Genomic DNA, 20,467 nt, shown 5'->3' with positions numbered 1-20,467 from the left:
CGTTGAATCTTCTCTTACCCCTGTGAAGTTCACATCGTAAACTTTTCGTGCATGTAGATACCATCTGATCCAATTTAAGCAATGATGATTGTCACCAATTAATTACACTAAAATCTGATGCAACCAACTAAAACAGGTTCAGATTAGTCGTCTCCTAAATCATATTATTGAAGGTTTATTAAAAAAAATAGTCAATTTAAACGTTTGACATTGCTATATGATAAATCTTAGATAAATAACTAATTTTAAACTTAAATTTTAAGTAGATAATCACATTCATATTTATATGCCAAACATTGATTATTTTTCGAATTTTCTGTATTATTCATGTGTGGTTGGTTTATGCAGACAGATAATTTTATTATATATCTAAAAGGACATTGAAGGAATATAATTTGGTAAGTTATATTATTGATGAATGACAAGAAATAACTATAAACTTAAGGAGGTTTGCTTTCATTACGTTTTGGTTCATTGTTTTATGGTGTTTAGCACTATTATATATTTGCTTTAAAGTTGAAAAGTCTAAAGTTAATGGAATGTAATACAAAAACCGAATACATTTGACCTTTGACCAATGGAAAGTAGACTACTTGAAAATTAAAGAAAAATCAAGATAAAGATTTATTTACATTTATTACTAGCAGGAATATGTTGGATATGAATCATATGATTATGTATCTCGCTGTATTCTTTATATGTAATAAACGCCCAAGCAGTCGAATCCCTTGTTACATGGCTGAATTTAATTGATTTTGCTTTTAATTATCAGCTTAAAAGCGAGAGAAAATTATAAGGAGCATATGCGCAATCACAATAAAAAATCAAAAAAGTTTTATACCAGTGTTGGTTGAAACTTAAAATAATTGCATCCCCATTAAAAATATATCATATAAGAAAACAATTGTGAAATCTAAAATTTAACTGCTGATGTAATATGTTACTCAGCAAAATAATCTGGACGTTTCGAGTTTCGACCAAAATCCGGCTTAAATATTCATATTTCTCGTTGCGAGATAATTCTCGTAAAATTTGTTTTCACAACGTCTACGAAGAGATAAATATTGAATGAGGAAAAACGGTGCAGTGAAGTATTATTTCATCTGAAATGTCCGATAAAAAAAACAATTTCATTTGAAACGATCTCAAGGCTTGTACGTCAAGTAAAGTGCACAGTATGGCTAGAGAAAGAAGGGCTTGTTTCTCAAGTAACGCCGTGGAACCTTAAATCTCATGAAAGTTTGACCAATTCCATTCCAACGGAACAGAAACAGATACCATTCAATATAATAAGTTAATGGCATGGTGTATTCTCTCTCCGCTCGTTGTCCCCCCACACACACGGACACGAGGGATCTGTGGGACCCATCAAGTGAAATATCATCCATTTTTAGAAAAAAAAATGTAAGTTCACATTTTCATTTGTTTAGAAAGGATCACACTGTTGGTTGGTTGAATTACTTGTTATTTTTATGCCGGTTTTGGTATTCTCTCCCATAATGCAACAATCGCTATTACATTAATTGCGTATTAGTAGCCAATAAAAAGACATAAGCTGGACCTGGTACCCAATGAAAGTAGCAACGTGGGGTCCACCTCTTCGGTTCAACCATTTCCCGGTCTAGTAAAAAGTCAACCTCTGTGTTCCACTCCCAGTCTAGTGGTGTCTATATATAGAAAGTTTGAGCCGTAGAGAACCTGAATGAATCAGATAAACACATTTACAAATATCTTCACTGCCAATCCTCTTCTGTGTGAACGCGAGAGACTCGCCTTATGGATCCAAGCTTCAGCGATTTCACAGACTACACAAATGGCTACTCAACGATCGACGACTACTACATCGATAATATCGCGTACCGGATTCCGAATCCGGACGATCCTCTCTCTCCCGATTTCGGCTTCGCCGTTGACGAGAACATCTTCAGCCCTTCCCCGCCTTTGAACTCCGATTGGGATTCGCCGCCGTCCGTGAATCGGAGTCCCGACGGCGAGTTCTCGGAGACGGCAAAATACATCAGCCAGATCTTGATGGAAGAGACCATAGAAGAGAAGCCGAGCATGTTCTACGATCCTCTCGGCCTCCAAGTCACCGAGAAGTCCTTCTACGACGCTCTCGGCGAAACCTACCCTCACACTTCCTCCTCCTCCGCCGCCGACAGCAATTCGTCACCGTGTCCCAGCACCAGCGATTCCGGCGACTCCAATTCGTTCCCCTTCCCGACGAACCGCCTCGGCAGCGGCGGCGACGGCCTGCCCAGCGTCGACGAGCTTCTCGCTCACAACATCTTCGGCGACACCGACTCGGTGTCGCAGTTCCGGCGAGGCGTGGAAGAGGCCAGCAAGTTCCTTCCGAAGACCGCACAGCTCTCCGTCGAGACCGATCCGCAGCCGAGGAAGAACCACCGCGAGAGGGAGGAAAACGAAGAGGATTCCGACGGAGAGAACAATGGAAGAAGAAGCAACAAACAGTCCGCCGTGTACGCCGGCGAGGAAGAGGAAGAGGAGGAAGAGCTCTCGGAGATGTTCGACAAGGTCCTCCTCAACGCCGACCACAGCTCCTGCAAAGATCCGCCGCAGAACAACAGCGGCGGCGGAGAAGGCAAGATCGCGAGGCGGCAGCAGAGGAAGAAGAAAGAAACGATCGATCTCCGAACGCTCCTAATGCTCTGCGCTCAGGCCGTCTCTGCCAGCGACGCCAGAACCGCCACCGAGCTCCTGAACCAGATCCGGCAACACTCGTCCCACCTTGGCGACGCATCCCAACGACTCTCCCACTACTTCGCGAACGCCCTCGAGGCTCGGCTCGCCGGCACCGGCGCCGGAAGGAAGCTCAGCTACGCAAGCGTGCTCTCCAAATCCCGCGCCTCTGACATCCTCAAGGCGTACCAGCTCAGCTTCGCCACCACGCCGTTCAAAAAAATGTCGATGTTCTTCGCCAACAAGGCCATTATAAAAGCCGCCGAGGGCTCCCCGGCCCTCCACATCGTCGACTTCGGAATTCTCTACGGATTCCAGTGGCCAATCCTGATCAAACACCTGGCGGGGCGCGAGGGCGGCCCGCCCCACCTCCGAATCACCGCCATCGAGTATCCGCAGAAAGGGTTCCGACCTGCCGACCGCCTCGAGGAGACAGGCCGCCGCCTCGAAAAGTACTGCCGCCGCTTCGGCGTCCCCTTCGAATACTCCGCCATCTCCTCCGACCACTGGCACACCATCCGCGCCGCCGACATCTCCGTCCGCTCTGGGGAAGTCCTCGTTGTCAACACTCTCATGCGCTTCAAGAACCTCCCCGACGAATCCTCCTCCGCCATGTCGTCATCATCATCGGAACATAAAGGTCAGCACTTTGACCAAATAACTGATCGATTAATTTACATTTTAACTTTGTTCGAACATCTAATTTTAACTGCTTACCGTGATTAATCAATTATATAGAAACAACGCCGTAGTTATATAGTCAATTTCAAACTTGACTGTAACGAATGTGCTTATTTTTGGTTTATTTTGATAAATTAATTATTTATCAAAATTAACGAATATAAATACTAGAAATGATCATATGCTTATCGCAATATGATTAATGAGTTCACGTCACAAAATGTAACTAGAATTATGACGTTGAGTTTAAATTGCAAATTTAACGTTTCAAATTATTTAGTCCGTGAAATTTTTCATAAATAAAAGATATTGAAACTAACGAATTATGATTAATCGTTTTGTCGACTTGTCATCAGAACAAAAGTGTCCCCGTGACGCGGTGCTGGGGCTGATTCGGGAGCTGAGGCCGGCGGTGTTTGTGCAGTCAATAGTGAGCGGGGGATACAACGCCCCGTTCTTCGTGACGCGGTTCAGAGAGGCGGTGTTCCACTTCTCGGCTCTGTTCGACGCGCTGGAGTGCACGATCCCGAGGGGGAACCAAGAGCGGGTGATGTACGAGAGTGAGTTCTACGGCCGAGAGGCCATCAACGTGGTGGCCTGCGAGGGACCCGAGCGAGTTGAGCGACCCGAGACGTACAAGCAGTGGCACGTTCGCAACACGCGAGCCGGCTTCAGGCCGCTCCCACTCGACCGCCACCTCATGGGGCTCTTCAGGGAGAAACTCAAGGCGTGGTACCACAAGGACTTTGTCATGGACCAAGACAATCATTGGATGCTTCAGGGCTGGAAAGGCAGGATCGTTTACGCCTCTTCATGTTGGGTTCCCAATTAACACTATTATTATAGTTTAGTGTAGTGTATATATGTAAAGTGAGTGAGATACCACTAGCTATGGTTTAATTGTGTTTCTTTTAATGTCCAATGGAAGATGTGAGATTTTTGCGATCACGTGAACGGCACTGAGAACATTGGATTAATTGGACCGTATACTTTTTGTTCGATAGAGGGAGTAATGTAGTCCACCTTTTTTTATTTTTTATTTTTTATTTATATATATTTTCTTTCTATCCAACACGTTGTTGTTGTAAAGACAAATGGGTGAGTCCGTGTCTCTTTTTGTTTTAGTTTTGATGAAATCAGGGCTACGAATTTCTTGTCTGGTCAATGGTACGGTATTGAAACTCTCGAATGTAATTATTCCCCTTTGAATTTTGTTGCATTGGATTGCAATAGGAACACGACAAAAGAAGATCATTCGTTGTTCAATTCATTCTGAAATTTTTTTTTCCTAATCGTCTGAGACTTTTGGACTCTACAATTAACGACTGTTACAGCCGCCTCTAATAATGCAAATTATGCAAACAGCCTTGATATTTTAGCCCCACGGAAATGAAAAAATAAGTACATATGAAAAAAAAGTACGTGTATACTAATACTTCTATTCTATGAACATTTCTCTTAGAAAGTCTTCAAGCAGTAGTAATTAACGGGTGAGTGTGGAAACCATACATACGCGACACGAGGAGTTGGAATTTGAGACACCAATAATGTGAAATCCAATGAGATGTTTATAATTTAAGCAGGTTTTGTTGAGGTATACTGTTTAGAGACTACAAATTGATCTATCTGCTATGGATTATATAGCACGTGATAGATGAGACCTCACGTGCTCAGCTCTACTTCTTCGGTGTTCTTACGTGTGCGCTTTCTCTCGCTTTCGGATCTCATTAGTTTGATTACGTCCTTTTTTGTCCTCCCGGACGATCCTCGTCACCCCTCCGCCGCAAAACGCCACGTCACTCGCCGCTGCATTCTCCACCTCCCTACCCAGCCTCAACTCAAAAACCTACCCAGCTAGGGTTCCCACCGGAAAGCCTGACCGAAGTATCCTCTTCACAGTCGGGCTCGGTGTTAACCCTTGCCGGAGCTGCATCAACGGGAGTCGAGTCGTCGCATCCATCAACAATGTCACGTTTGTTATGCCGACCACCGCGCTTCTTCAGGCTCATTTCTTTAACATGTCTGGGGTTTTCACCGATGATTTTCCTGGAAATCCACCGAGGACGTTTAATTACGCGGCGCCGCCTAATACGACTGGAATTGCGACGACGACGGGGTTCTAGAACCGAACACTTTAATAAACTGGTAACAAATGTGAACAGTAAGACCAGCCTTTTTCTACCAGGTCCAGCTGAGAAAACGACATGCCTTTCTTTTTGTTTTTTCTTTGATACCAAAACATTGTCTCAACTTTCATCCATATGATAAGTTAATGCTACTTTTATATAACAAGATGAGATTCTTCTTCGTGGTAGATCTGCCTCTCAGCGTGGACGACGGGCGGGCCCGCGCGAAGTTCCAAGCCGGCGTCCATTCTTCTCGTGGAACGTCGAGAAGAGCACGAAGAACGAGACGAGGACGAAAGCGAGGTTCCAGATCACGTCCAGGACCATGATCGGCTGCGAGTACGCGCAACTCTCTCCTCCGCCAGAGATTTGTTCTTCTCCGTCGTCTTCGTCATCGTCGTCGGCGAGGAGGCGGAGAGAGAAGGAGGAGGGTGTTGATGGAGTGGTTTGGTGGCTTCGGAGGGGAGGGTGGGTTGTGGAGAGAGTGATCGCAGCCAATTATTTCTTTTTTTTTTTCCTTTTGGATTGTGTTTCGTTCGGTTACTTGTGGTGATTTTAATTTGGTTTAAATGAATATCCCTCGAAATCCGCGCGAGTAGTTAATGCCGAAATCTTTTTGGACCATGAACCCTCTTTATCCAGAACATGACAATTTTTTGGTCTTTTTTTTTTTTTTTTTTTTTTTTTTAAAGCGATATTACCCTCAAACAGTTGTGAACAAAAACCTCCTAAGATATAACACGTACAATCAAACCTTTTGCCCTAACATGTAAAAAATATTGCTACTACAAGACATTCATGACATATCAACCACGTCCTTTGGCCGTTCTATTCTAATTCAAACTTGATCAGTACCGGTTAATACTTATTAGTTAATACTAGTACTAAAATGGCAGCAGATTGTGAAAAATATTATTCATACTAGTTTGTGTTAATTAATGATCATTAACCAACTGTTTCTTATAGCTCTAGCAAAGAGAAATATCCATCTTCATGTAAGAGTGATTGTTTGCAGAGAAGGAAAAATTACAAGCATTATTTTGTGGTGTCCAAAATTACAAAACTATTTAGAATTTACACCGATGATCAATACCTCCAATTTTATTTTATCTCTGTAATAGACTAGTTTGTTTTAGAAAAATTATACAAACTAGATCACATGAAAAGTTGAGATTGTAAAACAGTCAACGTGTTAATTTTTATAATAAAATAGCCAATTTTGTTTTTGTGGCAATCCAACTAAAATTATAATCCCTATTATAACTTTGAATGTGTATTTAATTAAAAATAAATTGGAAATAAGTTTTAAAATAGCAATTACGTTTATTTGGCTCCGATGTCCTTGCTTATATCTCTAAGTAACTTATTTCCTTGGATCTCTCTCCCTCTACGTGGTAATATACAGATCTCGTTCTTCAATTGAGATTCAAATGATAGATCTCGACATCCATAAATCAAGAGTTAAAAAAATTTATAATACCAAAGAAAGACAAAGGGACTGGTTGAAAAGAGCCTCTCGTGTAATCAGTAGTGTAATGTTTTCTATTTTTATTGTATCTTTGACATGTTTGTAAGTATTACCATAACCAAAACCCAAATTTATTGTTTCATTTTTTTTGTACACGCCACAAAGGTTAAAAATCATTCTAATATGTTAAAATCTGAACCAGATTTCGGCTCTTGACCCTTCCATGCAGTCCGGGTCCAAGATCATCACCGTTGCCCTCAACAAGGGGTTTTTTTTTTTTTTTTTTTTTTTTTCGTGTATGGAATTACAAAAGTGTGTGAATAAGAAGATTATTTATTTGGTTTTGTTGTTGGTATTTTGGAATTAATAGTCTTATTGTATGACTATTTTTTTTTTCTCTAATTGGGATTTTTTTTTTAGATTTTTCAACTGAAGGTAATGAAGTGGCGTTTAGGTTCATTCCTAAATGTTAAACATTCCAAAAGGTTAATAATATTATTTTCCAAATTAAAAAAAAAATCTCTACACGGTATCCAAAGTTCAATAACACTCTTAAGATCATATTCCTTAGTCTATTACAGCAATGCAAACATCATATCTCTTCTTTCGAACCAAGTTACTTCTTTTAAAGATTCAAAAGCGAGAACTTTTTAGATAGAGACTTATCTCTCAAGCACGATTCAGATAATCACATCACAATCTCTAAGAACACTTAAAAGAGAAAGTTGATTTTGTACAACCGGAAGAAGAGAAAAGAATTATAATAGTTCACACTCAGGAGTGCGGAGCCACCTTACGTCCAGATGGAGCAAATACTCTCTTTGAATTTTTAGAAATTACAAGTTTTACATTAAAAAGTTTAGTATTTTTTTTTATATATATTTAACCCAAATTTTCAAATATACTCCCCTCTGAAATTTTGTCCTAATAAATGCACAACTTTAGTAAAGCTCGTGTGCCTTCATTGGTATTATACAATATGTTAGATCCTCTGTTGTAGTATAGGTTTTAGTTTGGCAAACCAAATGGTAACATTTGTTCAAGTTGAAGATATAAGAAGTTGTTCAACCAAGTTCAAGATCCGAGATACTTGTCAATTTTCTCCAACGCGAATTGAACTAAAAATAATACGTTTTTAGTTCCGAAAATCATAGAAATAAAGTTGGATTTGGTTTTCAGATCGTTCTAATTCGTGAAGATTCTTTTATTGACCCCCATAAAACTCCTCTAGAGTTTCATTAGGTCAATTGACACTTTTAGGTTAATACTCGCGGACCTTAACTGTGAACCAGCCTTTCTGCTAGGAGATCTCCTTATGAGAGGGAATTAAATTTTATTATCTTCATTTTATTTCTTCTAATCGTATTATTATCTCATTTTATATTTTTTTTTACTTGACATAATTAGCCCTTGCTTATATTCAAATCAAATAAATAAATAAAATTGGCAATGCACAACGATTTAACACACACACAATACTAATTCAAATACGACATGTAAGGGGTAAACTAATAAAGTGAAAAAAAAAAAGAAAGACAACCAAGAGAAATCATAGATGAAAATCATAAAAGCAATTATAAAGGTGGGAGAAGTAGTAAAGATGGGAGAATTAGTGTTTTTTTTTTTAATAAATAATTGGAGAAGTAGTGTTTCATTTTGTAAAAAAATAAATGGTACAGAGCATTGTGGAAATTTTAAAGGATTAAAGGTAGGGGATTATTCCTATTCTATGACTTGTATCAAGATTTTGGACCAAAATCTACTAAACCCAAATAAATCATAAACTATGACTACCTATTTTCACTAAATACAAAAATACCCTTACTTTAATAATATTTGATTTTCTTTCTTATTTAATTATTTGACTTTCTTTTCGTTTTGGGTTCACCTCTCTTCCGCTCTCTATTTTCGTTTTTCAGTTCGTCATCTTTGTTTGGGTTCATCTTTGTTTTTTCAATTTGTCTTTTTAGTTTAGGGTTAGATTTTCATGGCGGTGTTACCCATTGCATGTGTATAAATCGTGCAACCCCTGATCACGAATTTGAATTCACTCTCTCTCTCTCTCTCTCTATAAATCTTAATAGCTATAACATTAAGATTCAGACCCTTCTCTCTCTCTCTCTCTCTCTCTACGATGAGCAATAGAGGCCGTGCCGCTTGCTATGTAGATGGCCGTTTACGTCTCCTTCCTGGCCCTGGCTTGGGCCCTTACCCTACATGTACGTATTTTCGGAAACTGTATATTTTCTTTATGGTTTGAACAATTGAGAATTATGTATCAGGGACTGAATTGAGGTTATTCTAATCCAATTTGTGGCCTCCCGTTGGTTACCGAATTACACAACAACATGTCTATGTAAATGTATGTGTATGTATATAATCAATAATATTCTGAACTGATTTTTCAGCGGGCGCGATTAAACGGTACACTAGTACCCTCAATCGATATGAGGTATTAATCCCTCGTTTAGTTTGTGTTTAATCTGGCTGTAATGTTATGGTGAGAGTGATGAATTTGTTTTGTGTGTGTGTGTGTGTGTTTCTCTCTCAGGGATATCGCATTGATAGCGAATATGTTATTCCGACTTGTGGCGGAATTAGTCCCACTTCCCCTGACTCGCCTAAAGTTTTAAAAGCAGCTCAGTCCGGACTTGGCCATGTTTTGGAACAACGGGTCTGATTTCTTAATCTGAACGGGTATAATAGTTATAGTAATAGTAATAGTTATAGTTATAAATGTGGTGTTATTGTTTCAGGGTGTTAATCTGGAGATTCAACAAATCGTGAGAGCCAATAGGGGAGCCGTAAATGGATCTATGTATTATATAACTCTCCAAGCGTCGGACATGAAGTTCTATGAAATGAAAGTTTGGGTGCGCGCCGGCCCAGCTGGCACCACAGAACTCAAGGAATTCAGGCTCGCCCGACACTATTCCGAGTCGTCCAATACTTGTATTCCTTGTCTTTCCCAGTTGTGGTAATATGATCATGTTATGTTCTTGAATGATATAGTTTTTCTTATGCTGAATACTATCTATCAAATATCGTTCCTGTGTATATCATGTTACATCAACATTTTGCTATTTACAGCAGCACTGATTCTTGCATATAAGTGGCATACAACCATAAAATAAACCCTCCAATTACGAGGTTTAAAACATAATCTAAAGCAGCATCATAGAAGTGTCATAACCATGTCAACACTAAGTTAGATCCTAGAAATTAAAATAAAGCACGAGTCTGATGTGTCTCTCCTTGGAAGGTAAAAGCAGAAGCAAGAGATCATGGGAATTTTCTTAAAATAAAACTGTCTCGCGGGGTGACATATTCGGGATCGTTCCTTGCCATATCCGAATACTTCAGTGTATTTGGGAAAATAACTACTATATTTCTTGCAGCCATTTTATCCAATTTTTAGAACTTAAATATTCATATTACTTATTTCAAAAAAATATATATATTCATATTACTAAGCCATGATATTTCCTGAAATCTCATCTAGTCTTTGGTATATTCCTTGTAGTCGTTACTATATTCAACATAATCTCACAGCAGACCATCTCAATGCTGGATCTTATATCCATAGAAATAGTGAAGTTTCTTCTCATTGTAGCACCCACAGAGAAATCTTATCACCTCGCCCGGGCTGCGTTTGAAGTGGCCAAGGAATTCAAGGTCTCAGTCAAGGTACGGTTTGGTCTGCTGACAAAGCCAAAGGAGTTGCAGTGCAAACCAAAGAGCTTGTCACCTTGGGATAATTATGTCGATGTCTTGGAAGTTAAGTAATCGGCGAGTTCACGATCATGCTGGGATTTATTTATTAAACTAGCTTGTATTAGGAGACAATCCCGCTTGAATATTCATACCAGCAATCTGTGCGTTGCCGCGGAGATGATTGATGCATTTTTTATAATGATAAATTAAATATATTCATAAATATATAGGTGAACAAAGCACAAATAACTATATCAATTGCTTTGGCATCGCCATAATTATGTGACTTAAATTTGAAAATATTTATCCATTTAACATGAATCAAGATATTAAGCACCATATAATTATATAAATTGCTCAATACGAATAAGAACATCATATATATAATCTTTCAAACTTTAAATTTATGGAATTTACAACGATGAAATTCCAACTTATTAAGTGAATATTGTAACAAACACTTTCATTTTTATATATATATATATATATATATATATTTTTTTTTTTATATTAGATTAGCTTGTATTAGGAGTCAATCCCGCTTGAATATTCATATTTCTCGTCACCAGATAATTCTCGTAACATTTGTTTTCACAACGTCATAAATTTCAAAAAGTAACATATATTTATCTACTGAAAGGTTAATATCGAATGAAGAAAACGGTGCAGTGAAGTATTATTTCATTTGGAATGTCCGATAAAAAAAAAGAGCAATTTCATTTGAAATGATCTCAAGGCTTGTACGTCAAGTAAAGTCCATGGTATGGCTAGAGGGCTTGTTTCTCAAGTAACGCCGTCTTAATCTCATGAAAGTTTGACCAATTCCATTTGAATGGAACAGAAAATATAATAAGTTAATGGCATGGTGTATTCTCTCTCCGCTCGTTGTTCCCCCACACACACGAGGAATATGTGGGATCCATCAAGTGAAATATCATCCATTTTTAGAAAGAAAAAAAAAATGTAAGTTCAGATTTTCATTTGTTTAGAAAGGACCACACAATTGTTGGTTTGGTTGGTTGAATTACGTCTTATTTTTATGATATTCTCTTCCATAATACAACAATAGGAAAATGACACATATTACATTATTTATTAGTAACCAATAAAAAGACGTAAGCTGTTCCTCTGTACCTATGAAAAGAGAAACGTGGGGTCTACCTTTCCGGTTCAACCATTTCCCGGTCTAGTAAAAAGTCAACCTTTATGTTTCACTAACATTTAGTGTAAAACCACCTTTCGTTGAAGCTTCGCGTTTCACTTTCACCACCGCCAACGCAAAAGCATTTTCCCAACTTTTTATCATATCTTATCTCTGTCTATATACATATATATAAAGTTTGAGCCCTATAGAATCTGAATGAATCAGGTTAAACCCATTCACAAATATCTTCACTGTCAATCCTCTTTATGGATCCAAGCTTCAGCGATTTCACAGACTACACAAATGGCTACTCAACGATCGATAATGATTCGTTTTGGGTTCCGACTCAGGTCTATCCACTCTCTCCCGATTTCGGCCTCGCCATTGACGACAACATCTTCAGCCCTTCCCCGCCTTTGAACTCCGATTGGGAGTCGCCGGCGTCGGCGAATCTGAGCCCCGACGGCGAGTTCTCGGAGACCGCGAAGTACATCAGCCAGATCTTGATGGAAGAGACCATAGAAGAGAAGCCGAGCATGTTCTACGATCCTCTTGGCCTCCAAGTCACCGAGAAGTCCTTCTACGACGCTCTCGGCGAAACCTACCCTCACACTTCCTCCTCCTCCTCCTCCTCCGCCGCCGCCGACAGCAATTCGTCACCGTGTCCCAGCACCAGCGATTCCGGCGACTCCAATTCGCTTCCCTTCCGGACGAACCGCCTCGGCAGCGGCGGCGACGGCCTGCCCAGCGTCGACGAGCTTCTCGCTCACAACATCTTCGGCGACACCGACTCGGTGTCGCAGTTCCGGCGAGGCGTGGAAGAGGCCAGCAAGTTCCTTCCGAAGACCGCACAACTCTCCGTCGAGACCGATCCGAAGCCGAGGAAGAGCCACCGCGAGAGGGAGGAAAACGACGACGATTCCGACGGAGAGAACAAAGGAAGAAGCAACAAGCAATCCGCCGTGTACTCCGGCGAGGCAGAGGAAGAAGAAAAGGAAGAGATCGCCGAGATGTTCGACAGAGTCCTCCTCAACGCCGATCACAGCTCCTGCAAAGATCCGCCGGAGAACAAGATCACAAGGCGGCAACAGAGGAAGAAGAAAGAAACGATCGATCTCCGAACGCTCCTAATGCTCTGCGCTCAGGCCGTCTCCGCCAGCGACGCCAGAACCGCCACCGAGCTCCTGAAACAAATCAGGCAACACTCGTCCCACCTCGGCGACGCATCCCAACGACTCTCCCACTACTTCGCTAACGCACTCGAGGCTCGACTCGCCGGCACCGGCGCCGGAACCAAGCCCAGCTACGCGAACCTGCTCTCGAAATCCCGCGCCTCGGACATCCTCAAGGCGTACCAGCTCAGCCTCGCCACCACGCCGTTCAAAAAAATGTCGATGTTCTTCGCCAACAAGACCATTATAAAAGCCGCCGAGGGCTCCCCGGCCCTCCACATCGTCGACTTCGGAATTCTCTACGGATTCCAGTGGCCAATCCTGATCAAACACCTGGCGGGGCGCGAGGGCGGCCCGCCCCGCCTACGGATCACCGCCATCGAGTATCGGCAGAAAGGGTTCCGACCCGCCGACCGCCTCGAGGAGACAGGCCGCCGCCTCGAAAAGTACTGCCGCCGCTTCGGCGTCCCTTTCGAATACTCTGCCATCTCCTCCGACCACTGGCACACCATCCGCGCCGCCGACATCTCCGTCCGCTCCGGGGAAGTCCTCGTTGTCAACACTCTCATGCGCTTCAAGAACCTCCCAGACGAATCCTCCTCCGCCACATCATCATCATCATCAGAACATAAAGGTCAGCACTTTGACCAAAAACTTACATTTTAACTTTGTCAGAAGTTAGAACATCTATTTTTAACTTCTTATTTAATGTAATATCAATGTAGTAGGCGCCGTAGCTACATAGTCTATTTCAAACTTAATTGTAACGAATTAGTCAATTTTTTGTTTATTTTAATAAATTAGCTGTTCATCAAAATTAACAAATAAAAATACTAAAGATAATCATGCTAAGTGCAATATGATTAATGAGTTCACGTCACCAAATGTAGTTAAAATTATGACGTTGTTTAAATTACAAATTTAACGTTTCAAGTGATTTAGTTCGTGAAATTTTTCATACCTAAAAGATATTGAAAGCAAAGATTAATCGATTAACCGCTCGAAATAGTTAAAGATCTGATTTTTGTCGACTTGTCATCAGGACAAAAGTGTCCCCGTGACACGGTGCTGGGGCTGATTCGGGAGCTGAGGCCGGCGTTGTTTGTGCAGTCGATAGTGAGCGGGGGATACAACGCCCCGTTCTTCGTGACGCGGTTCAGAGAAGCAGTGTTCCATTACTCGGCTCTGTTCGACGCGCTGGAGTGCACGATCCCGAGGGGGAACCAAGAGCGGGTGATGTACGAGAGTGAGTTCTACGGCCGCGAGGCCATCAACGTGGTGGCCTGCGAGGGACCCGAGCGAGTGGAGCGACCCGAGACCTACAAGCAGTGGCACGTTCGCAACACTCGAGCCGGCTTCAGGCCGCTCCCGCTCGACCGCCACCTTATGGAGCTCTTCAGGGAGAAACTCAGGGCGTGGTACCACAAGGACTTTGTCATTGACCAAGACAATCATTGGATGCTTCAGGGCTGGAAAGGGAGGATCGTTTACGCCTCTTCATGTTGGGTTCCCAATTAACACTACTACTGTAGTTTAGTTTAGTGTAGTGTAGTCTAGTGTAGATATTTTTTTATTTTAGTAGTAGTAAAGCGGTGAGATTCCACTAGCTATGATTTAATTGTGTTCCTTTTGTTTTGTTTCTGTTAATGTCTAATCGAAGATGAGAGTTCTTTGCGTTCACATGAACGGTAGTGCGAACATTGGAGTGGACATATGCTTTTTTGTTTTCATAGAGTCATGACGTTGTTGGAAGACAAAAGAGTGTGTCCATGTCCCTATTTGATTTAGTTTTGATGAAATCAGGGCTCCGAGTTTCTTGTCTGGTCAATGGTACGGTGTTGAAACTCTCGAATGTAATTATTCCCCTTTGAATTTTGTTGCATTAGATTGCAATAAAAACACGACAAAAGAAGATCATTCATTGTTCAATTTCATTCTGAATAATTCTTTTCCTAATCATATGAGACTTTTGGACGCAACAACGGCTGTTACAGCCGCCTATGCAATTATGCGAACAGGCTTGACATTTTACCCCCACGGAAAAAAAAAAAAAACGAGACGAGGAGTTGGGATTTGAGATTCCAATAATGTGAAATTCAATGAGGTGTTTCTAATTTAAGCAGGTTTTGTTGAGGTAAGACTGTTTAGAGACTAGAAATTTATCTATCTGCTATGGAGTATGGATTATATTGCACGTGATAGATGAGACCTCACGTGCTAGGCTCTGCTTCTTCGGTATTCTTATGTGTGCGCTTTCTCTCGCTTTCGGATCTCTTGAGTTTAATTATGTCCTTTTTTGTGCTAGCATTTTGATGTTCTAGAACCGAACACTTTAATAAACTGGTCACAAATGTGAACAGAAAGGTCAGCCTTTTTCTACGATATCCAGCTGAGAAAACGACAGGCTTTTCTTCGTATTTTCTGTGATAACAAAACACTATCTCAGCTTTCTTCCATATGAAAAGTGAATGCTACAAGTATCCTGAATTTGGACCATAAACACCCTTTTCACCGAACACGACAATTTTTAGGAAAATTATCTAGGTAAGCTTTTTATTTATAATTTTTTTTAATAAGATTGAAAAAAAAAAGAAAAAAAAAAGCGATGTTACCCTCAAAGTAGTTTAACAAACGATTCCTAAGATATAACAATGTAGAATCAAACCTCTTTTACACTAACATGTAAAAATTTACTACTACAAGACATTCATGACAAATCAATCTCGTCCTTTGGCCGTTATATTCTAATTCAAACGTGATCAGTACCGGTTAATATCAGTATTCAGTACTAAAATGACAACACATTGTGAAAAATATTATCCATACCAGTTTGTGGTAATCAATGATCACTAACCACCTTTTTCTTATAACTTTATCGACTAGAAAAATCCTTCTTGATGTAAGTGAATGTTTGCAGAGAAAGAAAAATTACAACTTAATTTTGTGGTGTCCCAAATTTAAGCGACTCTAAAATTTGGGAATTGACAAAATAATCATCCAAATTTGGCATTGGGAATTAACAAAGCATCCCATGTACCAAATAATGAAGATTTGTAAATCGAACACCTTGGATTTTAACGCTCCACTGAATATTGGGTGTTTTTTTAGCTTAGCGATATAGCGCTGGAATTTTAATTCAAGTTTGATGGCCTGGCTTCAAATATGGGAAACCATACCACATAAACTCTGCTCTTTATTGAGAAGATATGTGGTTCGCAAAGTGACGATGTGTCGGTGAACTGATATTCTTGATCTAGTTCGGATTAATATACATCATACGTGCCTAAAAGGCGTTAGACCCCGTTTCTTCTTACCCCTCCTGACGAACAATTTCAGCTTAAAGATAATACTCGGTGTGAAAACTGTCCGTACCCTATTTTCTGCTTGGTGTCATACGGAAAACGGAAAAAAAAAAAAAAAAAAATCATATTATGAAGCATTGTATCCTGATTGTTGTATTTCCGTTTAGTATCATTTAATGAAAACCAAAAGATGAAGAGTGATACAGTCCGACTCATAGAAATAAAAATAAAATAAACCGTAGAATTTTCACCTATGATCAACACTTCCAATGTTATTTTATCTCTGTAATAGAATATTTGGGGTAATCTCGGTACCTGACAGAGAAAGAAACAAACCATGGTTGCCCAAAGTAGAGCCAAAGCCGAGATCAAATCGTTTCCAAATGGAGTGTGAGAAGGTTTGTGATTGAAACGGCTAATGGATGACCTCAATGTCAAGCTGGAATGACCGGTTAAGCTCCTATGTGATAACCAAGCTTCTCTAAATATTGCAAAGAATCCGATTCATCATGATCAAACTAAACACATCGACATTGATCGTCACTTCATCAGTGAGAAGATAGAGTCAAAGATTATCGAAATGGAGTACACTCCATCCTGACATCAAGTGGCAGACATTCTCACTAAATCTCTTCATCAAGCTAGCTTTTCTGGGTTATGTAGTAAGATTGATCTTCTCAACATTTACAATCAACCTTGAGGTGGAGTGTTGAGATTCAGCTCGTCTTCCCAGCTCTATTCTTCTTCGGCTCGTCTTCACAGCTCGTCAGTCCAAACTACTGCAACCTCGGAATCACCACTAGCGTTGGGCAAGGACGGACCCACTAGCACCTTGGGGTGGCCCAGGCCACTCCCACCTTTTCTAATTTTAAAATATATTTTTTTAATATATTCTTATACCAGGGATCATTAATATAAGTAATATACCACGAGTAATAGAATTTTCCACTTCACATTTTATTTTTTAATTTTTTTTATTAGTCACCACATTTTACTAGTTGTTACGTTAGAGATTGTATATATATAAAAACAACATATAAAATTAGTTTTTGATAACTCTTACCTAAACGGTAGAGTTTTTATAATTTTGCAAGATATTATACCAACAATATTTCCAATATTGTTCCAACGTATATAGTGAGTGCTATTTTTTTACTAGGAAATTTATCATAATATAATCTACGCTATTTTTTATTATTATTATATATTAAGAATATAAATGTTCAAGGTAATCATTTGTACCATATATACCTGAAATGAAATAATAGACTTTTATATATATATATATATATATATATATATATATATATATATATATATATATATATATATACTAAAAAAACAGAAATAGTAAAAAAGAAATTGTTTTAGTGTTGGGATCAATTAGTTATTGGATTAAATATTATTTCTTGTTAGATTGCTTTGTTCATGAATTTTGAGAAAGAAACTATTGAAACATGGTTAATTTAGCACAATCGTATTTATAGATTATTTATGTAATATGGAATACGTTCCTATTTGTTATGCCGTCATTTTCACAAGATAAAAATGATACTCCAAGAGCAAAAAACGACAAGAATTGGCAATGTTCAAGACCTAACTATTGACGTGTTTAAACCATCGTCATGCAAACCATCGGCAAAGTTCAAGACCAAACTATCAGCATCCTAAAGCCTTTGGCAAAGCAAGACTATCGACAAAGACAAGAATCTTTGAACTATCGGCGGACAAGACTATCGGCACAAAACAATCGGCGTTAGACCATCGGCGAACTTCATGGCCGAGACTACCGGCATAAAACTATCGGCGAGCTACATGGCCGAGACTATCGGCATGGAATTATCGGCATAGAACTATCGGCATCCAAGGCACACCATCGACGAAAAACGACCTCCAAGGCTCAATTGCCTCCAAAACCCACTCAAACTCCAAGATGAAAAACTATAAATACAGGCCTCTCCATCCACTCTCAAGGTAAGTCTTTCTCGACTTAGAAAATCTATGTTTCACTCCCGACTCATTATATTTTTCTCTCTCGACACTTGAGACGAGAGATAAGCCCCCCACCTCGACTTATGTTGAGCGTCGGAGCGCGCGCTAGGGGAAACCCCTCCACGTCCATCTAGTTCACGTTTCTTGTCTTTTCAGGTGAAGAACACGACGAACACGAAGAACGCGAAGAACCCGAAGATCATGAAGAACCCGAAGAACACGACTAACTAGAAGGACTCGACGGATCTGAAGATCGTGAAGAACTCGACGAACACGAAGGTGAACTAATCACGGAGTGACGGGAAACCGGAAACCTCTTTCTGGCGAGGCAAAGACGACGAGAAGAGAAGATTTCACCAACCCAACCTACGTGCGGTCACAGGGTCCGACCCTAGACCGAACCACGGACGGTTCTAAGTGTTGATCCAAAAGCGACGTTAACACTATTAAATGATATACTATTAGACATTATTTAATATTGTATGAAATTTAATATTTTCTGTGTTTTTTTTATTATATGATGTTTTATGTTATAGAAATTTTTTTGGGAAAATATCACATTTATACCCTGTGTTTTAGTGAAATGATGAGTTTAACCCTCGGTTTTCAAAAATGTCGAGTTCATACCCTCTGTTTAACTAAAATGACGAAATTATACCCTGAAATTAATAACAGCGTCACAAATCTCTCTTTCATTGATATTAACTCTTATATAAGAAAAACCAAATCAAATCTAAATCAGTGCCCTAACTTCCAAATTCTCAATTTTGAAATAAAAATAGCCTTAAATTGAAATTAAATAATAAAACTCATACCTCCTAAGAAATGACTTCATTCCGTGTTCGAATTGTAGCTCTAAATTCTGGATCATTATTCAAAAAACAAGTAACTCTCTTTCATTTCAAATTCTCTCGTCATTTCTATAGTTTGTGTTATAAACCCTTGAATTATCAAGAATTTGACAATCCTCCTGCATATAGTTATTCCGCCGAAGAGTCCAAAATAAGTTGAAAAGATCAGTCGATCAAGAATTAGATTTAAAGTTGTGTTATGTAATGTACTAGTATTAGTATACGTGAAAAAAGAAACGTATTGCTTATGTAAAAATTATTAAGATATTATAAATTGATCCTTATCACTTCTTTCTTTCTTTGAATCTGGATGAAATTATAAATTATTGATAAAAAAGAAAACATGCAATTTAGTTTGACTCAAAAATTGGGTACAGCTCTTGTAGAATTATAATCTAACGACAATGATGTTTCGTATGTACATGAACCCATTTACTTTTCTTAAATTGTCCATACTACGAAATAAAAAGACTTATTCAAGTTCAACTAGGTGTGGAAGATTTAAAATACATATAATAAAGTGACATTATATATATGAGAGTGGCCATTATCGAACCGCAACAATTATTTTCAATATGAGATTAGTTATTGACTTACGTAACGTATTGGAATTTAGAGACCATCTATAATAGTATTCTATGGTTTATTTGAAGTACAATATACCATAGTTTATAGGACGTTAGTAGACGAATAAAACCAATAACCTCTCTACAGTAGTTATTTGATTAATTAATTACCTGGGAAGAATTATTTTATCTAGTTTTTCAATTTATTTCTAGCCCAAAAACGTAATCTAAATTATCATAGGAGTGGCATTTTGGCATCGAGCTAAACATTCCAGGAAAAAGATCTTAAAATGATTGATATTGTAACAACCTAGTTACTTTTACATAGGTACTCCGTACTAACTTTCTTTTAATGAGGTTGTCATATAAAAAACAACTTAAATGATGCATTAATTTTACGAAAAAAATCATATAAAAAATTTGTCCTAAAACAATATATAAAAATTAATCAATTTTTAACGTAATTATCTAAAAATTACGACGACAAAAACAATATCTAACTTTATAAATATGTGTCTTAAATTTTTTTGACATTCAATTTCATTATAAAAAATAATCAAAATATTAGAAAATAATAAGCTAACGTGTCCATACGTGCCAAATGACCTGATAAGGTTCTTCCTGAGATGGCTTCCTAGGTCATGTACTCATGTCATACCAAGTGGTTCATAGTTCATACGTCAAAAATAAAATATAAAAGGAAAAGGAAAAGGAAATGGACTGTTATATTTTTATAGAAAAAAAATTAAAG

At 39.0% G+C, this 20,467-nt stretch overlaps 3 protein-coding genes across 3 annotated transcripts; all 3 read left to right on the top strand.

Annotated features, from left to right (window-relative positions):
* Positions 1–1,589: 1,589 nt before the first annotated feature.
* Positions 1,590–4,617, top strand: LOC149381888 (scarecrow-like protein 31). The gene is made up of 2 exons (XM_089601583.1): positions 1,590–3,340; positions 3,738–4,617. The coding sequence occupies exons 1-2, from the start codon at positions 1,777–1,779 to the stop codon at positions 4,211–4,213; spliced, it is 2,040 nt and encodes a 679-aa protein (XP_089457709.1). The 5' UTR covers positions 1,590–1,776; the 3' UTR covers positions 4,214–4,617.
* A 4,472-nt stretch (positions 4,618–9,089) lies between these two features.
* On the top strand, positions 9,090–10,695 carry LOC149381887 (uncharacterized). The gene is made up of 5 exons (XM_089601905.1): positions 9,090–9,194; positions 9,384–9,427; positions 9,527–9,649; positions 9,732–9,952; positions 10,589–10,695. The coding sequence occupies exons 1-5, from the start codon at positions 9,110–9,112 to the stop codon at positions 10,629–10,631; spliced, it is 516 nt and encodes a 171-aa protein (XP_089458031.1). The 5' UTR covers positions 9,090–9,109; the 3' UTR covers positions 10,632–10,695.
* Positions 10,696–11,967: 1,272 nt separating this feature from the next.
* LOC149381886 (scarecrow-like protein 31) lies at positions 11,968–14,934 on the top strand. The gene is made up of 2 exons (XM_089600820.1): positions 11,968–13,639; positions 14,048–14,934. Exons 1-2 carry the CDS (start codon positions 12,100–12,102, stop codon positions 14,521–14,523), a joined length of 2,016 nt encoding a protein of 671 aa, XP_089456946.1. The 5' UTR covers positions 11,968–12,099; the 3' UTR covers positions 14,524–14,934.
* Positions 14,935–20,467: the final 5,533 nt, after the last annotated feature.

The sequence above is a fragment of the Urtica dioica genome, chromosome 11 (assembly GCF_054948205.1).
Source record: "Urtica dioica subsp. dioica isolate 48M chromosome 11, U.dioica_male_clone48M_v1_H2, whole genome shotgun sequence".
Classification (NCBI taxonomy): domain Eukaryota; kingdom Viridiplantae; phylum Streptophyta; class Magnoliopsida; order Rosales; family Urticaceae; genus Urtica; species Urtica dioica.
Note: the sequence above shows the minus strand (reverse complement) of the source record. Positions and strands in the feature narration are given on the sequence as shown.